The 25,236-nt window shown below is 33.0% G+C and overlaps 1 protein-coding gene across 1 annotated transcript in view; it reads right to left on the bottom strand.

Moving 5' to 3' along the window:
• Window positions 1–25,236, bottom strand: part of LOC145664278 (neprilysin-1-like) — a 112,340-nt gene that overhangs the window by 50,677 nt on the left and 36,427 nt on the right. Inside the window, exons 2-7 of the mRNA XM_081730811.1 lie at window positions 20,123–20,348; window positions 14,076–14,186; window positions 9,808–10,031; window positions 7,783–7,938; window positions 4,529–4,660; window positions 755–850 (exon numbers count right to left, since the gene is read on the bottom strand). Coding sequence (XP_081586937.1) covers window positions 755–850; window positions 4,529–4,660; window positions 7,783–7,938; window positions 9,808–10,031; window positions 14,076–14,186; window positions 20,123–20,348 — 945 coding nt within the window. The remainder of the gene's footprint in view (window positions 1–754; window positions 851–4,528; window positions 4,661–7,782; window positions 7,939–9,807; window positions 10,032–14,075; window positions 14,187–20,122; window positions 20,349–25,236) is intronic.

The raw sequence follows: 25,236 nt of genomic DNA, 5'->3' as shown, positions 1-25,236 counted from the left end.
TGACCGGACTTCTTTAAGCTTATGAGAGTTCTTCCGGCATAACCCCTCTGTTGCATAATAACACCAAGGCGAAACAAACTTATTTCTGTGAATATGCAATATAAATACATAAAGCAAAAAATCTAAATCAAAAAAGCCTGGATTAAACCAAAAAAGCCTGATTTAAACATCCCCCCCCCCCAAAACGGGTTTTTGGCATTTTCAAAAACAACCATAGTTCTTGCCAACTTTGCTTACTTTTGTATATAGGAGGTTAAAAAATTCTTATTATATACATTGGTTAATCCTGTGGAATTCATAATGTAAATATGTTGAAGAAAAATTGTTTGAAATATCTTTTCGAAATTCATAGTTTATTTTCGAGGTTTTATATTATTATCAGCATCAATCACTAATTAAATGACTTTTTGTGTTATAGAGAAGCGAAACAAAGTCTGCTTTATCAATTTAAAGCAGAATTTTGAAAAAAAGCCCAAAATTTCCCAAGCAAAAAAGCGAAGCAGAAAAAAACGAGTTTTTTCCAAAAAAGCCGTTTTTTTTCGAGCCCTTGCATCTCTACTTAAAACATTTAATATTCGCCTGTATCCTACAAATAATTCGTAAACATTGATTACCTTATGTCATCTACGTTGTAAATATCAGATATCTATGAAGAAACCGTAAGCTGTTTTTGTCTTTATTACTGAAAATGCGGAAAAGATTAATGGGATATTTATTTTAAGTATGTATGTAATAGAAATGTTTTTCTACTTACAAAACCAAAATTATTTTGTAGCTCGTTCATAGTGTAACTTTCATGTGCTCCTCTTCTTTGGAATTTACTAATTACCTCCTTTTCACGAGGAAGAATCTGTCACAAAGGAAGTAATAAGAATGCAAGAAAAATATAAACAAGTAGACTATATAGAGTACTTATTTATATTATGCAATACTCTGGATGAAAAGTATAAGAGAAAAGTACTTAAGCACAAAAACTTATTTCTCTTCTATAATAAATTCTAATCAAATTATTGGTGATTACAAACATACCAATGCAAGCTTCTTACTGTCTGAGAGTAATGAATATCTTGCTATTACATTTTATCAGTGTGACAAAAATGGCTTGATATAGATATTGACAATAAATATTTTGAAACGGAACTTATTTATACATTGATAAATATAAAACATCTAAATTATTGATCAATCCTGTAATAAAATAACAGAATTACTAAGGATCATGTATACTGTACATTAATTATACATTTTACTTTTGTCTTGTTTCTTAAAATAATACTTAACTTACGTTATCATTCATTATAGAGTTTTATTGCTTGTTGCATTCTGCATGGAATTACATTCCAGTTTCAAAATGCAAAAATATTTAATTTCGTCTCCAGATACAACAAACTAGAGTTTCATAAGTTGTCATAATAAAACTTGTTCTTTTAATAATATTATACTACTACTACTACTACTACTACTGCTACTACTACTATTATTATTATTATTATTATTATTATTATTATTATTATTATTATTATTATTATTATTATTATTATTATTATTATTATTATTATTATTATTATTCAATTATATGTATATACCTATATAAATTTATTAATTTTCTGACTAGGTTAATATTTTTGTTAATTTTTTCCTCTTTGTACTGGATTTACTGCTAAGTTCGTGGTTTTGATAAGAAAAATCTGAAAATTATAACAGTAACAACAATAATAATTTTCACCAATATAAAATACTATATGTTGAATACAGTTATGTATTGAAACTCTATTAATTTTCTGTTCTCGTTTCCTTTAGTCTAGAGCAGCGTTTCCCAACCTTTTTCAACTTGCGGCATACTACAGGTGTAACTTGAATTCTCGCGGCACACCCATATTATATATATATATACCGTATTTACTCGCGTAATTTTCGCACTTTTTAAGACGAAAAAAGTTGTTTTGAAACAAGGGTGCGTAAATTATGCGGAAAAAAAAATAGCCACATCAGTGAACATCATCTAATTTTTTCCCCAGTCAAAATAACACGAAAATACCGGTACACATTTTCTTTGTAGCAAGAATTGACAACAAACAACTAATTCTAAATTTGTAGAAAAATAACATTAAAAAATTGATTAAGAAGTCGTGTGGTTTCTTACCTTACAACAATGGCTTTGCTGCGTTGCTAATTGTTCATTAGCTACCGTAATTGATTCCTGGAGAAATGCTGTTTCACAAAAAGTTTCCGCGTGCGCAAATTACGGTACCTAATGAACAATTGACAACGCAGCAAAGCCATTCTTGGCAGGAAAATAAAATATACAGAAGATGCTCTTCAAAATTGGGATGCGAAAATTATGCGAGGGCGAAAATTACGCGCGTATTTACGGTATATATATATACTATTATTATTTGTAAATATAAAATACCGTGCTATTTTTATGTGATTACTGATCTTCTTCTTACATAGAAGAAAGCTCGATTATTGATTTTCCCCCGTGGTAAATCATTATGCTTATTTTTCATTCTAATTTTAAAATAGAAAACAATGAAATATAGGATTCAGGTTTTTAAAAATCCACTTTCTCTTTCGAAAACTGTAGCTAACCTTTAACTAAAAGGAAAGATCACTAAATAACGAACAAATAAACAAATCTCCTATACTTTTAAAATACAAATATAGGTAATTTGTATACATGTTTGCTTTGTTGAATTTATTGAATGATATGTTAAAATTTCAAGTTACGAAATAGTCTGCAACAATAAAGAAGCAATAATGGTCATGACAATGATAAATACGTTTTTCAGCATTAAAAATGTACAGAAAAGTAACACTATAAAACTTAAAGTTGTAGATTTATAGTAGAAGTTCCTAGTAATGTGAAATACAAATATACATTTTCCATTATGTCTTGCAATTTGGTTCCTACAGAATTAATAATTTGTTTCAATTTCCTCGCGGCACACCAGCGGCCCATTCGCGGCACACCAGTGTGCCGCGGCACACTGGTTGGGAAACGCTGGTCTAGAGGAATTACTTCCCTTGTTTCCTTTAGCCTAAAGGAGAATCCGGAAAACGTATAATTCAAACTTCAATATAATATAAATATATTACTCCTGACTGGATTATCGTAGAATTAAATTCATGTGCTTAATTTTAAGAGTCAGAACACAAATTCACACTCAACAGCATATTTTCGTTGAAAACTAGATCATTTTACTATTGCAGTGGCAATGTTATCTTCCGACTGCAACAACAAATCATTCACTATATTTCTATTACTTTATCTGGAGAAATATTATTACACTTCAAACAAACAAAAGAAATGTTGAAACATATTTATTTATTGTTTTATACAGCGTGTTCGAAAAGTTACGCAATATTCTGGGGAATCTTATGATTTTTTTTTGTGTTTCGTTATAGGTGCTGAATAACTCAGCAACCATAGGCTATACGTTAGAACTACGTATATTTATTGTGACAGAGTATATCTACAAAAGCAGTTATGCTTTGATTCAGAGGATCTACACAAAGTAGTACTGAGCAGAGCCAGTCCGGGTTTGCCATTGGCAGTGCACACACGGCCTTGTGCAAGTGTTTAAAATCGTACTCCCTAAAGCTAAAGTGCTGGCTGAAATTCATAATACCAGCAGGGAATTAACTCGATGATTGGCATTGGACTGATGAGCCATGGTTCCATCTAGATGGATACAATAACGCTCAAAATCCTCAGGTATGGACCAGTGACAATCCACATGTGCTGAAGGAGTTTCCTCTGCATTCACAGAAAGTAGGCGTTTGATGTATTACATCACGTATCGCGTTTTCATTACATTTTTTGAACAGACAGTAACCTGTGAATGGTATGTGACAATAGTTAGAGAATTTGTTATGACGTTATCAGCTGAGAAGTTGAAACGCACATTCTTTCAACAGGACAATGCCACAGCCAACATAACTAAGAACATAATGCGTTACTTGGAAAAGTGTTCTCCAGGACGTCTGATCACAAAAGGGTTATGGCTACTGCGATCTCTAGATTTATTATATGCAGAAAACAAATTTATTATTTTCTCACAAGATTGCTTAACTTTTTGAATATTCTGTAGAATACCCGACTGCAAAACATTCTGCAATTACTTTTTTAACAATTAGTCACAATTACAGGAACACGATAATTGACAACATTAAGAATTATTGAAAAGTGAAAATGGCACATGAAAATTCGAGCAGAGTTTCTCAGTACCCATTCCTGGTATTGTATTTTCGACTTTATATATTTCTTCTCGATATTTCTTTATATATTTCTTCGACTTTATATAAAGGATTTTAAAATATGTTCATCTATTGTTTATTTTATTACATTTAGAGTAAAAATATTATTGTTTGTTTTGATTCAATTACTTAGTTCTTTGTTCCACAAATATGGCCTGTAAACTAGTGGTGTTTAATCTTCGATCGAACTTGGGGAGTAGCGCATAAAAAGCGATCAAGGCAACCATTGTTAGACAGCCCTTTAGTATGAGCCATAATGTAAACTTACTTGAGTAATCATTGTTGAAAACAATAGAATGCCTTGTGTTTCTTCTCTTCTATCACGATTTTCAAGGTCTTCGGGAAGAAAATCATGAATAAATTTTTCCATGCTTATTAATCGCATTTGTTCCGCAAAATCCTAAAAGAAAATTGAAAATTAGTTGTAAACAGCAAAAGACAAACTAATCTCTTAGCAAAGCACATATCATATTATTCTACTTTCTTCAGACACTGGTTCTAAATTTCTACACCAACAATTTCTACTCCTTACCCCAATAGAAATTCAGTAATGAAAACCCAATATATTTTCAGTATATTTGTGCAATTATATGTGTTTCTCTCCTTCTTCGTTTATTTTTTATTTTTATTTTTATTTTTATTTTTATTTTTATTTTTATTTTTATTTTTATTTTTATTTTTATTTTTATTTTTATTTTTATTTTTATTTTTATTTTTATTTTAACTTTCTGGATCAGTCAGAAAGTTAGTTGCACTCCTTCGTAAATATTTTCGGTCAAAGGCGGTTTCGGTTGGTGAAAGTGTGTGACAACACTGCAGACATGTATTCTGATAACAGTCGTGAACATGTCTTGACAGCTGCAAGTGGCGTCCAAATTGGAAATGCGTGCAGTGATCCGTTTTTTTTTTTTTTTTTTTTTGTGGGGAAAAGTGTAACTACACTGAAATTTATCGTCAGTTGCATGAAGTGTATAGTGAAAATGCAATGTCACTTCAAGCTATCGCGAAGTGGCGCAACATGTTTGAGAACGGACATACAGATATTGACGATGCTGAGCGCGAGGGAAGACCATCAACTGCGAGAAATCCGGAAATCGCTGCTCGCGTGAATGAATGCATTCTGGCAAATAGTTGCACACCAACAGACAAAATAGCAAATGAACTGGGTATTTCTCATGGTAGTGTGCATAACATTATTGCTGATCAGCTGAAATTTCATAAAGTTTGTGCACGATGGGTGCCTCGTTTATTGACGACGGAACATAAAGGGAAGCGCTTTGCAAGTGCATTTGACTTTCTGTAACGTTACGAAAAGGAAGGAAATGAGTTTTGGACTAAATTGTGACCGGAGATGAGACTTGGATTCACCATTTCTAACCTGAAACAAAACTCAGCTCCCTCGAGTGGAAACACTCCACTTCCCGACTCGAAAAAAGTATCGAACTCTTCCATCTACGGGAAAGGTAATGATGACACTGTTTTTCGACAGAGAAGGCTTAGAAGGTTTGGTGCATATAGAGTTCATGCCGAAGGGTGCCACAATGTATGCATCTTCTTATTGTGAAACACTAAAACGATTGCGCAAAGCACTTAAAAATCGACGGCCAGGTAAACTGTCCAAAGGCTTTGTGCTCCTGCACGATAATCCAAATCGCATGCAGCACAACAAATGTGCAAACTTCTAACAAAGTTTCGGTAGGAAGTATGGGATCACCATCCTTAGAGCCCAAATCTTTCACAGTGTGACTTCCATGTTTGGTTCATGAAAGACTAACCTTCAAAGCGACGATACCACTCGGATGAAGAGGTAAGAGCTGCAGCCCAAGAATGGTTATTAGGCATTGGATGGGATTTCTGTGCAGAAGACATAAAAAAAAAAAAAAAAAAAAAAAAACCCTTGTACCACGCCTCGACAAATGCTTAAATAATGGAAGTGATTTCGTTGAAAAGTAGATTGTGAATGGAACTTTACGATACAAATAAAGTTATTGTAAAATTTCTATCTTGTTTTATTTTCTTAAGCAGGGAAACTAATTTTTTGACTAACCCTCATAGTTGTTCAAAATTTCATGATCAAAAAGTTTGAGATAAGTAATTCTGCAGTTGGACACAAATAAAAAATCGATGGATCAGTTTAAAAGTGATCCGTATAAGTGATCTTACATTCTAAGACGATTGTAAATGCCATAGATAGTCTATCAACTAATAACCTACTACTCTTCAGTTATAAATACAAACTAACTTCTGTTCATTTTGTATAAATTATTCAAGTAAAACAGCTAGAGCCTTTTCAACAGAAAATGTGAATTATTTTCGTTACTTAAGTTTATTTAATATTTGGGAAACTTTACAATTCATGTTCTCGTCCGTTTCAACAAACTTTTGAAAAAAATATATACTACAGTATATTTAATTAATTCGGTAACAGCAAGAATCAGCAATATCTAAACACAATCTAATTCATTACAATAAATAAAGAATTTACCCGGTGATATAATTTCTTATATTGACATTTATAAAAAAAAAAAAAAAAAAAAAAATACAAAAATTTTGTACAAGCAGCAAAAATGCTACATTACTATAATAAAATTAGCAAATCCAGAAAGAAAATGAGAGCTGCATGGCTAGTAATCAATATACTGGTAAATACGAAACTAACACGAATTAACGAGATCAAAACAAATATCTTCAAACCAAAATTATAAACTAAACAAATTGCAGAAATGTTTAACGATAACTTTTTTCAAGTTTCTGACGCTTTAATTGAAAGAGATTAAAAATATTCCAACAAAGTGTTGCAAGACTGAGCTTGATTAATTTATTATTAGCAAATGTAATAATTAATTCATTTTGAATGAGTGGGATGTAGGCTTTTCCAATTCAAATTATCCTATACACCTTCTGCTTTAACATCAACAATAAGCTTTACGGAAATGATTCTAAGACCAATTACAGCTAATGAAATTTCTTTTTTATATATAGATTTGCAATTTGCGAGTATAAATTAAATTCATCGACGATCATTGAAAATTGTATTTCTATTATATCAGGCCCATTGTGTTATGTTTTAAACTTCAAACAGACATTCTTCCCGATAAAACTAAAAATGACGAAAGTTATATGTGTTCATAAACTGACCGGTAAGTAATTACAGATCACTAATTATCCTTTCTATATTTAGAATACTATTTGAATAGAATGCTTTATCACGATTAAACAGTTTTCTGCTTCCTTACAAAATTTTCTGATCCCTTCAACACGGTTTTTAAAGATAAGAATCTACGATACTGAAATGTTTGCGTTGAATGGAAAATACATATGTGATACGTTTATTCATTGATAAAGACATCCTCCTGTTCAAACATTCACAAACACTTCTACATCTTATTTACACATATACATTTTTAAAAAGAACTCAAAATGTTTACCAAAGTACCACTAAAAGGATTTGAAATTTACACGTTAAAATTAATGTGTAAATACATTTAACCTTATCAATAGAATATAGTACTATTGCCTTACCTTTATATAAGTGTATGCTTTGCTTTCTTCCCCCAGATCCGTGCTCTGGCGTCGACGTCTCCGGCGCTTTTTGGCATTTTCAGGAAAAGGAACTAATCTATCAAAACGAATGTAATTAAGATCTAACAAGTCTTCATAACGAGGTGTATCCACCATCTGAAATATGAATTACAGTACAAAAATAAATGTTTTAAATTTAAGCATGAATATTGCTAAGCATTATGTTCTACATGTTTGCATATAATTTGATAATAGTGTTTCATAATACTCAATATACTCAGATGTAAGTGAAATTAACCTAATTTAGTTATAAAGGAGAGATATACTACTACATTCTCCACACTAATGGAATAGGAAATGATTCAATACGCATAGGAGTTCATTCTGGAGCTGGACGTTTAAGAGTTATCGGAAAAATTTTGAAAGACAAATGTCTTTAGATTAGATACCAAACAAGATACTCGTACATCCTAAGTTACGAATCCATTTCTTTGATGGATAGAAGTTGCAAAGTAAATCTTCGAAAATTACTAATTCTTATTAATTTCAGAATAAATTTGAGACGAAAAACTAACTACTAAAACACTAGAGGCCTTAGAAGTGTGTGCAATCCTTAGAAGTAATCCTTTGCGCAAAGGAGAATGTAGTAGAGCAAAAAGCCAATAAGGGAATGTTAGCAACAGTTGGTAGTAGCAACTTATACAGAAAATAGTTAAGAGAAAGAAAGAAACTGGTTAGGACATTATTTAACAAAAACAAATGTGTAAACAGAAGTCACGGTAGGAACTAGAAGAGGAATAGTGAAGAAGAAATATATGTATGGTGTTAAAGAAACTCTTAGCCCCAAAGGAAGAGGTTAATATACAGCCATAAAGCGTACTATTTTCTCAATTTGTGGTAAGTTACCTGGTTAAGATAGTATATTCTCAGTCATTCATTCAGTCATACATTCATTCAATCCTATAGTGTTTGCAATTTTTTAGAAGCAAAAGTCATTGTTTATTTTCAATCTACATCTGTGTTCTGACCATTGTAACTATCATCAATGAATTAATTAAAATAAAAAACTATCTTGCTAAAAATATAGGAAGGAATATTAATTATTTTTTTAAAAAAATCTTGTTACATTCAATCCTGTTGAAGGAGACAATTCTGTACTGAGGAAGAATTTCTGATGAAGATGTCTAAGTGTTTTAACCGAAATATTCCTTCACTAGAAGATTGGAAATTAGTGGAAACAATCATCTGAGATTACTTAAACTTAACATTTATAGCCTACTAACACTATTTCTAAGTCGGAGGGGCACCCTTTAACATTGATAGTAGTGAACAAGAAGAACTATCATCACACACTGTAATTATATGAGCGTGACACATTTTTCACTAACAACGCACGCAAAAACTCTTCGTATAATTTAGTGTTAACAACATCCGATACATTAATAATTCGAAAAATAACAATTGTGATATAATTCTTCCCAAATTGGTGAGTGGTTCTATAATCCTAGTAACGGAAGGGAAGCCAAGTCATAATATGCACTTCATTGAGAAGAAGATTTTTATCCAAGGATCTTAGTCTGGCGTGACAGATACAAGAGGCCATATGCAGAGTCGTTTTGACGTATGATTACCGTGATACTAAATGCCTGACTACTGCACGAAACATGTCTTAGTCGAACTCTTTAGCATGACACTAATCACACGTCAGAACGACTCTGCATAAGGCCCAAGGAGTCCTGCAGTTTGGTACTAGGTTGTGACTTGACAGCTAATACGCGCCTCTTTAATGGCGTTTTTAGGGTACTTGATAAGAAATAGCGCTCTGATGTTTATGAATAAGGAGTTTGGTGACGATGATGCTAGCGGAAGAGGGCGTTTCTTTCTTAACAAACAACTTCAGACATTCTATTAAACTCAAAGTTTCAATTCTAGTCCAATTCAGTATAAAGTTACTCTATAAAAACGTTTGACCAAAAAATCAACTGGAGAAAGAGACAATAAGTCAAATATTCCTGAGATACTAACCTCGGACGGTGAGAGATGAAGTAGTTGTGGCATGTTTCCATATCGACGCGGAAGATCGATGTAGACAGCCAATCTTGATGTATTATAAACATCACGATCTACATAAACATCAAAGAGAGGTGCCCCATTCACGCGTAAGAGATTGAGAATAACTGGCGTTAGATCGTGAGAATAATCACTGTGGGGTCGCTGGTAACCACCAAGCTCATCCAATAGCACAAAAACTGCAAAGTAAATTGGCACTTAAATACTGAAGAATAAGAAGAAGGTTGAGAAATACTGTAATAAAAACAAAGTTAAATTTATTTACACTTGAGATGGGAAACATGAAGCTTACGTCAAGTAAATATAGTTTGAATAAAAGTTTTTATGAAAATTGTTCGAAAGTATCTGAACAATGGCTTATTATATATATAAAAATAAAAGGGAAGCTGCTCATTTCGGGAACAGGATATATCAGGAGACATGGTAGCTACAACCCTCTGAATTTCTTAGTCATTTTATTTTTCTTCCAGCGAGGTCATTTCTGCAATAGCAAGTTGCATACCATGAAATTATTGCATACTGCAGCGAAACAAGTTAGCGAGAAAACTCTCGTGTATAAAATTAATTTTTGTTTTCGACATTTGGAACTATTTTTCTTGCTGCATATAAATTTAGGTGACAAGTAAACACTGCAGTAGGCCTATATAAGACTTCTATGTACTGTTTTTACACTTGTCTTTAAACGCATATTGTTATTAAAGTTATTTTATGGAGCAAAAAATTGAATAGTGAAACAGAGGAAGCAGGCTATGATTTCTGGATGGTATCTTTATCGTTTCTTTTGTACCAAATAAATTAGTCGTCAAAAAGAATTGATTATTATTAGATTTAATATTGTCCCTAGGCACAACAATCACTGTCCCCTAATACATACAAGGTATGTACCAAGGGGCAAAATGACCTTCTCGGCAAAAAATTTACTTTGGTAGTCCTTTCATTGGTGTGATCCTCTTGTATCTTTTACAGTATGAATCTGAAATATCAAGCTATCAGGAATATATTTTTCCTTTAGCCTTGCACTAATATACTCACTTTTGTAACGCAAAATTTAAATGTGTCCCTGAGTGAACAACGTCTATATACTTATTAACATAAATTTTAACAACGAGTTTCAAAACATATAGTGAACTCAGAGTTCACATTGTTTGTGTTATTAATACAAAGTGTAGGTCAAATAGGAAAATTCAAATTTTGAATTAACCTTTTTAAAAGATTTAAAATCATACTAATGTCCCTATACTGAAGTTAAGTCAAGCTTTGCTGTATTTACCTGAATAAAAGTTTTTAAAGCCAAACATATAGGAGACATTGTGATTGCGGTACACCCAGTAAAATATTTTCGATAAAACCCGTATAAATCTTACAATTCAACCCATGCACTTTGAACACATCCAATGCAATGCCATTTATTGCTGACAAACTTCTCTCGCAATCGTTTGCATAATCTCTTCTGTTAGAGATACCGGTCCTTTGTAGCTCATGATGTTATTTCAATATCTCGTTACCCATGGCCAGGTATCATTTAGTTTGATGTTCTAGAAACGATAACGTGTCTTTCTATGCTTCCTACAACTTATTATTTTAATTTTGAAGTATATATATATATATACACACACATACACTTGCAAGATACTATGTGATTGTTATACCATAATCTTCGGGATAATAAAAGGAAAAAGCATGGTTCTTTAATCTATGCTACTAGCAAGTTTCTCTAAGTGCTTTCATGAACTATGGGGTGTCTATATTTGTGTCATATCGAATTCTCAAAATCGACTCCAAATTTTAATCACTCTAATTACCCACAAGAGGTTACGTCTCCTGTTTGTTAAAATTTATTGTCACATCAAGTCATAACATCTGACATATTTATTATTATGGTTATTATAAGAAAAAATTCCAGTAACTCGAATTATATTGTTATTGTTTGAAGATTATTAAATATTCTGAAGATTAATATCACCTCGCAATAGAATAGAATGCTCTTTCAGAATTGAACCCAGAACCATATAGCTTCATTAGGACGCCTATCGCCATATTGTAATGGACCCGTTTGTTTCCTTTACAATTTCTTTTAATGTTACCTTTTGTGAATCCTTATTTTGTGTTTACAGGTAATAATTCTATTATCATATGTTGCTGTTATATAACTCGTTCATCCACTAACAGTAGCTTACTGTTTAGTTAGAATCGGGACATTCTGAATCTGCGCCCTACAATGTACTGGCGCTAACGGCTCGGAATTTACAGTCTGTTTTGTTCGTTTTCTTCGACATGATAGGTATAACGATTTTAGATCAAGATCGTAACATCTACATCATGTAACATGTAACATCTACAAATATATTCGATGTAAATTAAGTTGTCAACATGTAACTTCAATATCATAATTTGGTGAAATATTAGAAGTATAAATATTGGTTTTGTGTGTGTGAAATGTAATTGTAGATATGATGAACTAATCATTATAATCCAAAATCCATGATAATTCTGCGACTGGATCTATATTCTTTCTTCCTCTAGATCTATAATAGACATGTCAGGATACGATGGCTTAATATATTAAAAATAATACTTGTTATAAATTTGCATTTATATGTCCAGACAAATGGTGCGTACTTTAATAGGCTTTTAACCATATTTGTAATATGATTCTGTACTGCTGACTAATGATATCCCAGCGAAATAGTGTACGACAAAACAGAGAATATATGAAATACTGTTATATAAAAATAATTAATTGAGTTATGAAATTCTAATATTTGTTTTGTATTAATTATGAGTAATATTATATGCTTGGGAATCGGTCTCTTGTGGAAGCAGAGCTCTAGATGATGAATTGGCCTCAGAATGTATATCATGATAATATGTATGTTAATATATGAAGTACGTTACCTAATTGTTTGCGCAGTTGCAGATGTAAACTGACCAATGTCAACATTTGGAATAAATATCTAAAATAGCAACGAATAATAAAGGAAAATATGAATTAAATTGTTATATTTAATTGTGTTTATAACGCATTGTGCTCCATCATTCCTGATGTCATATGGCTATCTTCACTTTCCTTTCCTTCGATGGCTTTCTTACGTCATGCACCTTACCAGCAATCTGTAGTCCGATGATCATCCCTCTCCGTACCGTCACGTGTTTGTGTAACACGAGAATGGCAACACGTGATTGAGTGTATGCAAAAGAGGAGCAATACAATATTATTATGTAAATATTAATAAGCAATACGAGTATCAACTGAGAATTGAACTTTTGATTGTTAGTTTTATTTAGCTAGCTAGCTAGGCTAGCTTTTATACAGAATATTGTGAGAGGTAATGAAGTAAAACCAATAATTGAGTGTGATTTTTTTTTTTTTTTTTTTTTTTTTTTTAATACCATAACGAGTATAAAAGCTGTGTTTGAGATACGAGGCAAAGGGCCTAAAACAGTTAGCAAAGGTAATATGAAAAGGAACTTACATTTTCCATTTTTAAAGCTTGAAGTCGACCTTGAAGGTTCTGTCAATCCACGACTTCCGTAAGTATAAATTAGTAGCAAGTCTCTAGAACTGAAATGTAGACTTGAAGTGTGGTTGACTGAATCTAGAGGGTTTTATTTTATACGAAATATCAGAATGTAATTTAGATGCCTTTTATATTTTATGTCTGAGAGTTATAATGTTTGTCTGATAAAATAAAATAAGCTTTCGGCTTGTCCCAATAATCTTTAAAAAAAAAGGAACAACCCTGATTTAATCTATGGAATATAGACAGTTTGTGTTTAGTATTCAAGCTAGCCTTAAAGTATTTTCATACATTTATAAAATACAAAATTTCAATAATTTCGGAGTTTTAGTTTTGGTATACTACAATATAATAACACTGCAAATAATTTTAGAACCAAGAGGATGGTGTTTAATAATCAGAAGTTATTTTATTTTACATAATTTATTCAAATTCCAATTTATGATAATATTATTCAACAATTAAATATTTGTATTGATGTTTGGTAATTACTGTGTTAAAATCGTGGTAATTATCGTACTTTTAGTGAGTAGCAAAATCTAACAATAAGAATTAGGTGCTACTGGAATGGAAAAAAAAATCTGTGGCATCTTTTACTTAATTACTCGATAAAGTTGTAATAATATTCTAGCAAGTTATAATGCAAACTATTAAAATACTCTTTGAGTTCTTGAACGCCTTAAGAAGTAAATGAAGAGCACTCACTCGGTGATTTGTCAACTGGTCTCAATTTCGTCTTACTGCAGCTATCGTAAAACATGCCAAGTTTTTGAAATGTTTCTTTGGTGTCAGGTCCTGTAGATACTGTTAATAATCCTGCAATAAAAATAAAAGCGTTAAGAGATGGCAGAAATGGATATTTTAAGGTAAAAATAATAATTTGAGATGTACCTAGTATACATGATAAAACTACAGAATAAATATATTATATTTAAAAAGAATATTTTAATATATAATTTATTCAATTTGTCATTAAACTACAAGAAACTCAAAACTTTCAATTTCACAATCTATCATTAAAGATGATAATTATTTACTACAATTGAAGTTTAAAAAAACCGACTCGTAAAAAAAAAAAAAAAAAAAAAAACTTTCAATTTAACTTCTCACGTTTAAGCCCTTTAGACTAAGGGAGACGGATGGTTAAGGCAAGTGAATGATGATGGAAGAATCGGTAGAATGAGAATGTGGAAGGAAACGAGAGTATTCATAGTAAACTTACTGACAAGATGTTGTCTACCACAAGCTTACCAGACTACCAGGCAGGGATCGGATCAAGGACTCCATGCACCAGAGGTAAGAGCTCTACCATTAGAGCTCTCTACGTGTCCCCCACGCGTAGAAAAAAACTCATAGAGAATGCTTTGTTCAGTTCGTAGCATTTTTATCATATTAGTGTAGAAATGTTCAATTACTTGAGGGAGGAAAACTGAAAATAATAAATCTTTCTTTTTCACAGTTTACGTTGCCACGCAAATTCTTGAATTATACACTTCTGTTCACAAAAACCCTAGACTTCCTTCCAGAGACTAAGTCCAAAAAAATGACCCCTTTAAGTCTGAATGATTTTCCCTGCATTTTTTCCACAGTCAGAGATGAAAATTGAACGATAATATTGCAGTATATATACGAAAATTTCGGGAAATTGCTGTAACTTTAAGACACAAATTTGATACATTATTTATATTTTAATCTAGAACGATTTAAAAATCGGTGGAAGTAGTGGAAATATCATAACTATAAATAGACTAATGATTAACCACCTGCTATACGCGACTTGTTAATTGTTGCACTGCCAATTCGAACATCCCCAAAACATATCTTTGTCCGGTTACCTTCGAATCCATTCAACGATCTATGAAACTTTTTTGAGTAAACTTAGGGGATTCAAGGTCAATAATGTCAGAAAAAAATATAATGACGTAATATACATCAAGAAACACCCCATTCATGCTTAAAAAATTGTATACATTAGGAACCAACAAACCAATGTAAAAATATTTTTAAAAAATCAATATCAGCAAGAAATAAGAGCAAGAAAACTTAAAAACATACTTCTGTTTTTGATAAAACATGTGATTTATCCGACCTGTTTTTATATAAAAGGTTGAGAGGAAACTGAACACTTTGTTTCTGAAAAGATTGGATTGGATTGGATTGGATTGGATTTCAAGAATCAAAGTAAAATTATATTTACTTGCAATGTTCATATTATAATCTTCATGCCACAGTGAAGTTACCTTATGCTAGAATATACTACAGCAGAAAATACAGTGAAACCTGTCTATGTTGGCCACCATCGGTTCCATCGAAAAATGGCCAACTTAGATAGGTGGCCAACTTACAGGAAACAAGTGTGATTGGTGTATGTTTAGAATAGGATTTCTAGTATTACTTGATTGTAAAATTTTAATAAGCAGTGGCACGACAGCTACTTATAAATAATATATAGAGTAATCATAAAAATATACAGTACTAGAAAATATTATTATAGTATGTTTAATATATGTGCATACTTTTCTCTTCCTGAAAACTAGTCTGGTACGTACATTGGATTATTCGGATTGAAAACACAATAACACAAACAACCATGAAATAGAAGCGTATGTATGTAGTTTATTGAAATTGATATTATAGCACACTCAGTTATTCAGATTGAAAACAAGAAAAGCTAAGTTATAAATTGAGAAATTCAAATGCAATTTATATGATTTCTTTTCAGTTGTTATTGAATGGTGGTTCATTTTAGACGTATTTGTTTTATTCTTTTTGGTAGATATGAACATTTTAATATTGTAGTTAACTACCTCTTGTTAATGAGCTAGAAGTGTTTCCCTCGGAGCAAAAGATGTTTTGGGAAAATCTTGAGGGAATTCATACCTAAAAAAAACTCCGCTATCTTTCGACAAGCCGACAGATGCCAATAGTTGACAATTGAGATAGTTAGTTTTAACCTTGAGAATTTTCCGGCATTACTAAAGCTCCCCACTGATGAGATATAGCTAATGGTTTTACCAAAACAGACAGGGTAAACAAATATGTACAACCATTTCCTGAATTCCTGTACGTGCTTTTTCTTATTCACATCTTCCTTAATTACCCATTTATCAGGGTAATCTTTTGGCCATTGACCTCCAAGAGCAAATCGTGCGAACCCTTGCTTCTTTTCTTCAGTCACAAATACAGAACATCTGCCTCTCATATGGGAATATGAAAGAGTTAAGAAAAATAACAAAACGGTATTTTGCGGGCCAAGATACGCAGGTAAATTTATCATTATCATCATAGGATAAACATTGCTTCAGTGTGGCCAACTTCCAAGATAGACAGGTGGCCAACTTATAGAGTAGTAAGTAACGAATGTCTTATGGGAAAATGCAGGTTCAAGACGAACTAGGCCAAGATAAGCAGGTGGCCAACTTAGAGAGGTGGCCAAGTTGACAGGTTTTACTATAACCAAAATTGGAATAAATTTTGCTGTGCATAAGGCGAGTTACTTCTATTTATATATTTTTTTTTAGGCTGGATTTTTAAAACGATATTTTTTTTCAAGGAAATTGTTAAATACTTCCGTAGTTTATTTTTTGTAAAGTCCTTCAGCCAGTAGTAGTAATTAGTATTCAAAATAAACAGGCAAATACGATGAGAAGAACCTTTACAATTATGAATCTTTATTTAAAAATATTGTAATTTTTTACTTCTATTTCTGGCGCGTGGGGTTCCTGGACTTTATGGCGAATAAATACCGTAAGTGTGAGTGTTCTCGGAGTTCCTTTGTTTCCCCCAACGTTCTCCATTCCACCATTACAGTTTATTTCACTATTATCGTCTCCAGTACCCTAGGTGCATAATCATAGGATCTTAAGCTAAACAAATATATCTCCAATATTCTAAATTAAACTTGAAAAAACTCATTTTAATTAAGCTAAATTTAATAACATTCTTACCTTTACCAGGAAGAGAAATTTGAATTTTTAAAATGCAGGAATAACGCTAATGTCTCATTATATGAAAAGAACCCTTTTGCATTTCAGATTAATAGTCCTCGACAACTAAAAGAAAGATATAATTTTTCTAAAAGAATTCTTTCTTAGAATCTCAGTGGCTTATATTTATGTATATTTACGTTACTTGTGCCTAATAACGATCCCACTTGCGCCGATAAAAAATAAATAAGAAATTTTGCATCTTTGCTTCTCGTTCCTTTTCTTTTCTGAGGTAGACCAATGTTAAACTAAAGTTCACAATTACATTCATGAGTTGAGTTGGTTTAACTTAACAACTATTTTTATTTCTTTAATTGTCTCGGCCTGATGTATCTATATAACATTTTCTTTATATTGAACAATGTAACGGAATTCAGGTTTTTGTCTGAGTTCATAGTTTCCAATCCTGGATTCATCTGAATTTAATATTCTTTTATAAATTCTTTAAAATTCTTTTTCTGTCACGAAATTATCTGACACGATGCGATATATATGGCGAAAGTCAAGGAAAATACGAATTGCGTACTTCCCTCACGGTTTTTCTGCATGAACAAGCAGGTAAAGAATAGCACTCAGTAATAACATAATCCAATTGTTAACTGCGGGGAAAATATGAAAATGATGAAACCCAATATCGGTGGTTCGAATCCACCCAACGATCTACGAAAATTTTTTTTTAGTAAACTATGATAAAAAAAAGAGGATTAAGAGTTAATAGTATGTCAGAAAAAAATCATAATGACGTAATCTACATCAAGAAACACTTAATTCATACTAAAAGAATCGTATACATTAGGAACCAACAAATTTAAGTATTTTCTAGGTTTAATTTCTGTAAGTTGTAACGAGTAAAGCTTAGCAAAATGCTGAAGATTGAGTTGTTAACTGTCGAATGAAAAAAAAAAGAAAAGAAAAAAGAAAAACACGCTAAATCACAAAGAGTATCTGCACAACAGGTGGATTTTTAAACTTTGTAGTTATATTTGCTTAATGATGTACATTTTTAGTGTCAGTAACGATAGGAGGAGAGAAAAAATATTGTGATCGTGAAAAACGAATCCGAAGATTACAACGGATTTAGTGTTTCGTGACCCCTACAAGCTGAAAGAGTGATTTTTGGATGACTGTCCGTCTGTTTATCCGTCCGTCTGTCCCAATAAAATTGTGTTCACTCTCTTAGAGAACACACCGTTGAAAGTATTCTCACCAAATTTTAAACTCAAGGTTTTTAAAGGATTCTCCAGAGCAGCTTTTCGAATTTTCTTCCTATCCTCAAAATTAAGGGTAGTTTAGCGATTTTTTTCGAAAACTGCTTTAACGATTTTGTTTATACTTCGTATATCAATATTTCGTTAACAATCACCCTATACTATTATATAAGTCACTTCTCTCAGAAAAATCTACGAGTGGTAGTTTATTCATAGGGGATTTTATTTTAAATGACTCAGAAAATTTTGTCCATATTTCACAGATGAATATTTCATTAATAACTTGACAGTATGCCATAATTCTTGGTAAGAATAATGGTAGTTTATTCTTGGGGGAGTTATTTTCTGACGATTTTCTCAAAAACGATTCAGGCGATCTTGTTCATATTTTAATTCTGTAATGCTGTATAACGTATCTCCGAAATTATAAGGCATAGAATCTTGACATTTTGTACAAATGCTATACTTGCACCCTGAGCTATAGATGAAACGGGACTTTACGAAATATGTATTCTAGGGGGGGATAAGGGACGTGAAACTATTAGACGTATATTCTTGAAATTTTCTATAAATATTCTCCTTGCTCCCTGGGCTGCAAATAAGACGAGGTGTTGGAAATCATGTATATCCTAAGGGGGAAAAGGGGGCTTAAATATTTTGTTTTGGTGTTCGTCAGATATCCAAAACTATTATACGTATAACCTGGAAAGTCTGTATAAGTAATCTGGTTGCACCCTAGGCTGCAAATAAGGCAATGTTTTGGTAATTATATACCCCAAGGGAAAATTGGGACTTAAATAGTTTTTTGGTGTTCGCCAGATCTCCGAAACTTAACAATTTTGTATACATGTTCTCCTAGGATCCTAATATGAAAGTAAGGCAAAGTTTTGGGCATTGTATATCCTTAGCAACATTTACACTAACAAGAAACAGCAACGTCACAAGTAATGATTAACATTTGGCATGAAAATTGCTAAAGTCTGAATTGAGCGTAAAGTTGGTTTGTGCTCAAACTCGCGTATATTTCGAGCTAAATATAACTCACGCTTATATTTCTCAAAGTGACCTAGCTCATGATAAAATTCACGAAAAAGGATCGTGCGTCACGCGAGCTAGCTCAAATGAGCGCGCTTATTTACAACCCTGGTCATAGGTGAAGTGATTTAAATATATATTGATGTTTATGAAAAGTTTTTGTGCAAGACAATGGTTATAATAGTAAAATGTAATATGGCGAGGAAGCACTTCAGTTGAGCATGGACCAACTAGTAAAATATAATTTGTTGATCATGGTTGTGAAGGAGGATTAAAGTTGTATGAAAGTATGTGTAAGTAGATTAAATGTCCACCAAATAAGTATAAGCAAGTCAACGATGAAATGGCTGATAATTATTTCTTATAAATTTTTCTTAGTTATTTTTCTTCGTATTAATTGGGAAGGTATGTGACTTCGTGACTACACTATAGTGCCGCCCCTAATTATTTCTTAATACCTAATCCTACTTATTATTTAAAAGTCAGATAATATATTATTTAAAAGACAATAGCTACAACTTACGTTGGAGTTCCTTATCCACTTCTTTTTCCAAAGTGTTAAAGCTTAGCGCCACTCTAGAATCTTCTCGGCTGGAGAGTTTTCCACAGGCGTACTGATAAAAGTCTTCGCATGGATTCACTCTCACATTCATGGGCATCAGAATGCGGCTTGCAGCTAATATGCACTTTTTATCTTCACACATAGAGGGATCTGGGTTTGAATCTTCTTGTCTACAGCCTCCACCTTCCTGAAAATTAATATTAACAGTTAAACTTTAAAGCTTTAAGTGTAAAAGTTTTTTTTCTTAAAATAATATTGTCACAAATACAAGATTTTTATATTGCTTGATACCACGGACTAAAAATATCACTTGACGACAAATGATAAATTAACAGTGGCAAGAAGTACTATGAGGCTCTGAGCAGGGCTGGCCTTAGGTAGTGCGGGGAATGATTGGGAACATTTTACGGGGCCCCAGGTTTACAACTAACTTGCACCAAGGTCTGTACAACTTATATATATATATATATATATATATATATATATATATATATATATATATATATATATATATATATATATATTGCGCTCCCTGCTGGTCTACTAGTTATAACCATTTCCCTTTATAACGTTTTTGCATCTGCAAAATTATCTGGTGAAAACGCCCACCCTGTCATTGCTTATAGCAGCTAATTTTTCAGAGAAATAATTGAAATGGAAATGCAGTGCAGACAGTGAATAAATTTTTAAATACATTTCACCCTTGTGCCTTGCAATTTTTCAAGAAGGTTTCGTACCAGTATTTCATAGTTTTCTTCTCTTACAAATAAACCTATCGATTCGAAACATAGTTATTTTTTGACCAAGCTGGAATATCAAGAAACGAGCGTAAGCAGAATTTAAAATGCTTCCGTCCATAAAGACAGTCGTAGTGGCCAAAAACCTGACTGGTCAGAATAAACTATAACAATGTGTTTGAAGTTTGAAATTTTAATTTTATTTGTAAAACGGGTAAAAGGATGAAAAGATAAAACACATTAACCAACATTGGAAGGAAGTAGACATCTATTTCAGGGTATACTTATCATGGCCGCCATTTTGAAGTCGGCCATCTTGCTCGACTTTTTAAAATAGGATGGGGGTCATGTAATATATCAAATTCGGCTAGAATTTTACGAGAAATACAATGGTGAAGTCTATGTTTCCGTAAGTTTATATTTGTAAGACATAACGAAATGCACAATGAAATGAATTCCTTGGTTCCAAGATTTCTTAGCAGCTGTATCTTTTTTGAAAAGAATTAAAGTCAGAAAAACCTGAGTACGCTAGTGAGAACATCGTAGGTAGCTACTTATGAAAGGTATAATCAGCTTGAAATCGTTATCGACTGCAGACAAAATGAAATGGTGATGAGATAATCACAAACTTTAAGGAACTGATGAAAGATGGATGACACATTTTGCATTGGATTATTCGAGTTAGAAGACAAACCTTCATAAGCAGCCACCTATTCAGTATGCACTAATATATATTCGGTTTTCCTGACTTGATTAAAAAGATTATACATCCACGGGATTTTTCGCAGGAGAAGGCAAAGTTTGTCCTTTGGTTTTGTATCTTTAATATATAACTATAATAAGAAAAAGGATATTGAGGCTCATTTATTTGATACCATCTCGGTATTCATGGTAGTATCACACAGGGGCGGATCCAGGGGAGGGCGATCGGGGCAATCGTCTCCTCCCAGAAGAGGAAACTTTTTCTTATTTTATATATAAACAGAACCCATCCCAGAGTTTGGAACTCTTAAAAGTAGCTCTAAGTGGCAGTATTACAACCCCCCCCCAGAAGTCCGTCCTGGATCCGCCATTAGTATCACATGACATAATCAGTAAGAGCGCCAGGAACTTTTACTTACTAGGGAAGGTCGCGGAGTGTTACTTTGACTTCATATCGATACTATGTTCAATTGACCCCTTTTTATGTATGAAACAATTAACGCAAACTGAGAAATCCTCGATCACAAGCGTGTTTTTTACGAGTGTTGAAAGTTCAAAATTGAATTGATTTTGTAAAAAGTTTGAAACGACTATTTTTGAAATAGACGCTTCATTTTTAGTCTCGGGGGACTTTTTGGATGCCCAGCACAATGGTTGAGGTCAAAACGTACACATTTGCAAGATGAGAACATTTATTAACGAGGAGGTGAAGGGTAATACCGTCTTACAACTTGCAAATTGCCTCCTGTTTGGCACATCGGGTCGATAGGCTGACAAAATGTATTTGCCATCCTTATTCCACTATATTTTCATTCAATTATCACTTTCCTGTGTGACCACCTTCAAATTGAACAATAACATTTGCCTCCAAAACTCTTGGCCGCCGAACTAACGTCAATGGAACTCCGAACCCAGTCGGCTTCTGCTTACGCATTCTCGAAGACAGTGTTTCAATATCTCATCTCTAGCATTTCTTTTCTTTTTCAAAATTTTTCATCGGATTTTAATGGCTATTGTTGGAAAATAGTGCCGAATCTTCAGGAAATATTTTACGATATTCGGCGATAAATGTGGCCAAGAAACAAACAATCGGCTAGCGACGATGTATGCAAACATAAGTTTTCTCCAGAAGAAAAGCCACCTTGTCCAGAACTTCAAGTGCTCATTTCCTCTATTCATTTCTTTTAAAACTTTTGCAGCTGGATATCTTCAAATATTCGCTGGAGTTTGACCAATATTTTCGCATAATCGGCATTTCAATTCGCTGAAAAAAATGGCAAGCGATGATGTATTGAAACACCGTTTTCCGCAATAAGCATGGGCCGACAGAGTTCGGAGTACCGCTTAGGATAGTTCCGCAGTTTCCAGGGCTCTGGCTCTGCGCGATCTGTTTGAAGCGACATTACTCGGGATTGACTACAAATAAACTGACGGTGGTGTAAACTGATATTCGTATTCAGTGTCAAAACCTACCTGTGGTGGATAATTTATTTAGTTTAACTTCATTTTAACCTTAAACTGATCTTTATTTTCCACATATAGATCTAATACTATGTTGTAATGCGCAAACTGCAAAATCTTTTGCTGGACAGCTGATCCGGGCAAAACACATTGGTGACAGAGTCTTTTGAGAAAATATTGGTTCCATTCGCATCTACAAAATGCAAGAACATCGCAATATAGATTATCACAAGATTAAATATGAATGACGTTCTTCATTGAATTTCTCACGCCTGGCAAAGTGTTTCGGAAATAAATGTCATTGTTCAATTTGAAGGTGACCACACAGAAACGTAATATTATAATAATACAGTCGAATACGGGTAACAAATACATTTTATTAACTTTTCGACACGGTGTGCCCAACAGGAGGCAATTTGCAAGTTGTGAGACGTTATTACCCTTCACCACCTCCCTAAGAACTTCCCTTACCTTGCAAAATGCGTACGTTTTGACCTCACCATTGTGTTGGGCACTGAAGAAAACACTCCGATACCAAAAATAAAACGTTTATCTCAAAAATAGTTTCTTTAATTTTTTTTTTTTTTTTGGCAAAATCTGTTCAGTTTTGAATTTTTGATCCTTGTATGCTTGCAATCGAGGATTTCTCAGTTTGCGAAATTGTTTCATATATAAAAAGGAGTCAATTGAGGATAGTATCGATATGAAGTCAGAGTAACAACCCGCGAACTTTCCTAGTTAGTGGGATGTTCAAAATAAAAGAGGGTGTGCACCCAGAATAATGATAAACATTTTTACACAAACTCAAAGAAAACAATATTTTTACGCCAAGGGGTGTGTGTAAGGAAATTTGAAGGAGTATTAGAGGTATTGTGGGTGTGCAGAATACTCTCCGGACATAATATATACTTTTACAACAGAAGTTGTAAACGTAAAGAATAAAGAGATTACTCCAGCATTAAATTCAGAAAATATTTGCTTATGCCCGGAAACTTAATACAAACTATTCACTTACTTGTTAGGGAGAGGGGTTACAAACTATTCATTTACTTGTTAGGGAGAGGCCATACCCTCCCTTGTGGAGTCCATGGATGTACACTCATGTCCAAAATGATTGTCGCATATCTATAACTGTCTTCTTGTAAGAATATAATTTGATAATCATTTTGTAGGGTACTTTTAATACTGATACTATGTGTATAATCGGGAAATGTATATTTGTGCTAAATTTCATAGGAAAAGAATTACAAATACGAAAATTAGAATGAGAAAAATAAAATGTTGCTAAATGAACAAGAAAGTTTTATTTTCGTTTTATTGTTCTTATTTAGTGCTCTTTTGACATGAAATTTTCCACATATATGTCTTTGCCGATTATACACATACTAACATTATAAGAAATACCGGGTGAATTCGTTATCAAATTATATTCCTACAACAACATATTTAAAGACATGCGACAATAATTTTGGGCGTGAGTGTACCTGTATTTTGATGTGTTGTACTTGACAACCGAGAGTAGCAGCGCCGCTTAACCGGGGGCCCCGCAAGCACTGGCTGTCCCGCGAGCAGAATGGCATGTGTTTATTACATGTATTAGAAGCAAATATTAGTCATAGGATCCACATCACACTTGTTTGCTCTTAAAACGGCACTGAAGATTAGATTAGACTAAACAGTAGAGTAGACGGCATTAGCGCGGAGCCCCCCTTAGGCGCGGGGTCCGATTCGGAGAAATCGGTCCAATCGGCTTGAGGCCGGCCCTGGCTCTGAGGCTGGGCCTACTCTGTTTTCTACTGTATATTTTCTTTATCTTTGGATTCTTATAAAATAGTCAATACTTTAAAATTTCGTTCTTTTTTCGTAACAACATAGTAGATTGGAAACACGTGGAGACCCTTCTGTCTGACGTGAGCCCCGTCAGCTCGCTAGACAGGCTTGCGGGCTATGTTGCTCAGGGAGAAGCTATTATCGCTGAGGATTCCACGCATTTTTTGGAAAGAGCGAGGGCTCGCCTCTTTGTCAATGCTAATATATTATGAAATGATTTCCTTAACACAGAGTAAGAAGTTTCTGTGTAGAATTATGTATTTCTATTAGTGATAAGTTGTTCAATTTAGGTATATACTCTCAAGAGTTATTCAGAGTAGCTGTTGTTTTTTCTACATGGGCCTG

The sequence above is a fragment of the Thermobia domestica genome, chromosome 11, assembly GCF_964235325.1.
Source record: "Thermobia domestica chromosome 11, izTheDome1.hap1.1, whole genome shotgun sequence".
NCBI classification, from domain to species: domain Eukaryota; kingdom Metazoa; phylum Arthropoda; class Insecta; order Zygentoma; family Lepismatidae; genus Thermobia; species Thermobia domestica.
Note: the sequence above shows the minus strand (reverse complement) of the source record. Positions and strands in the feature narration are given on the sequence as shown.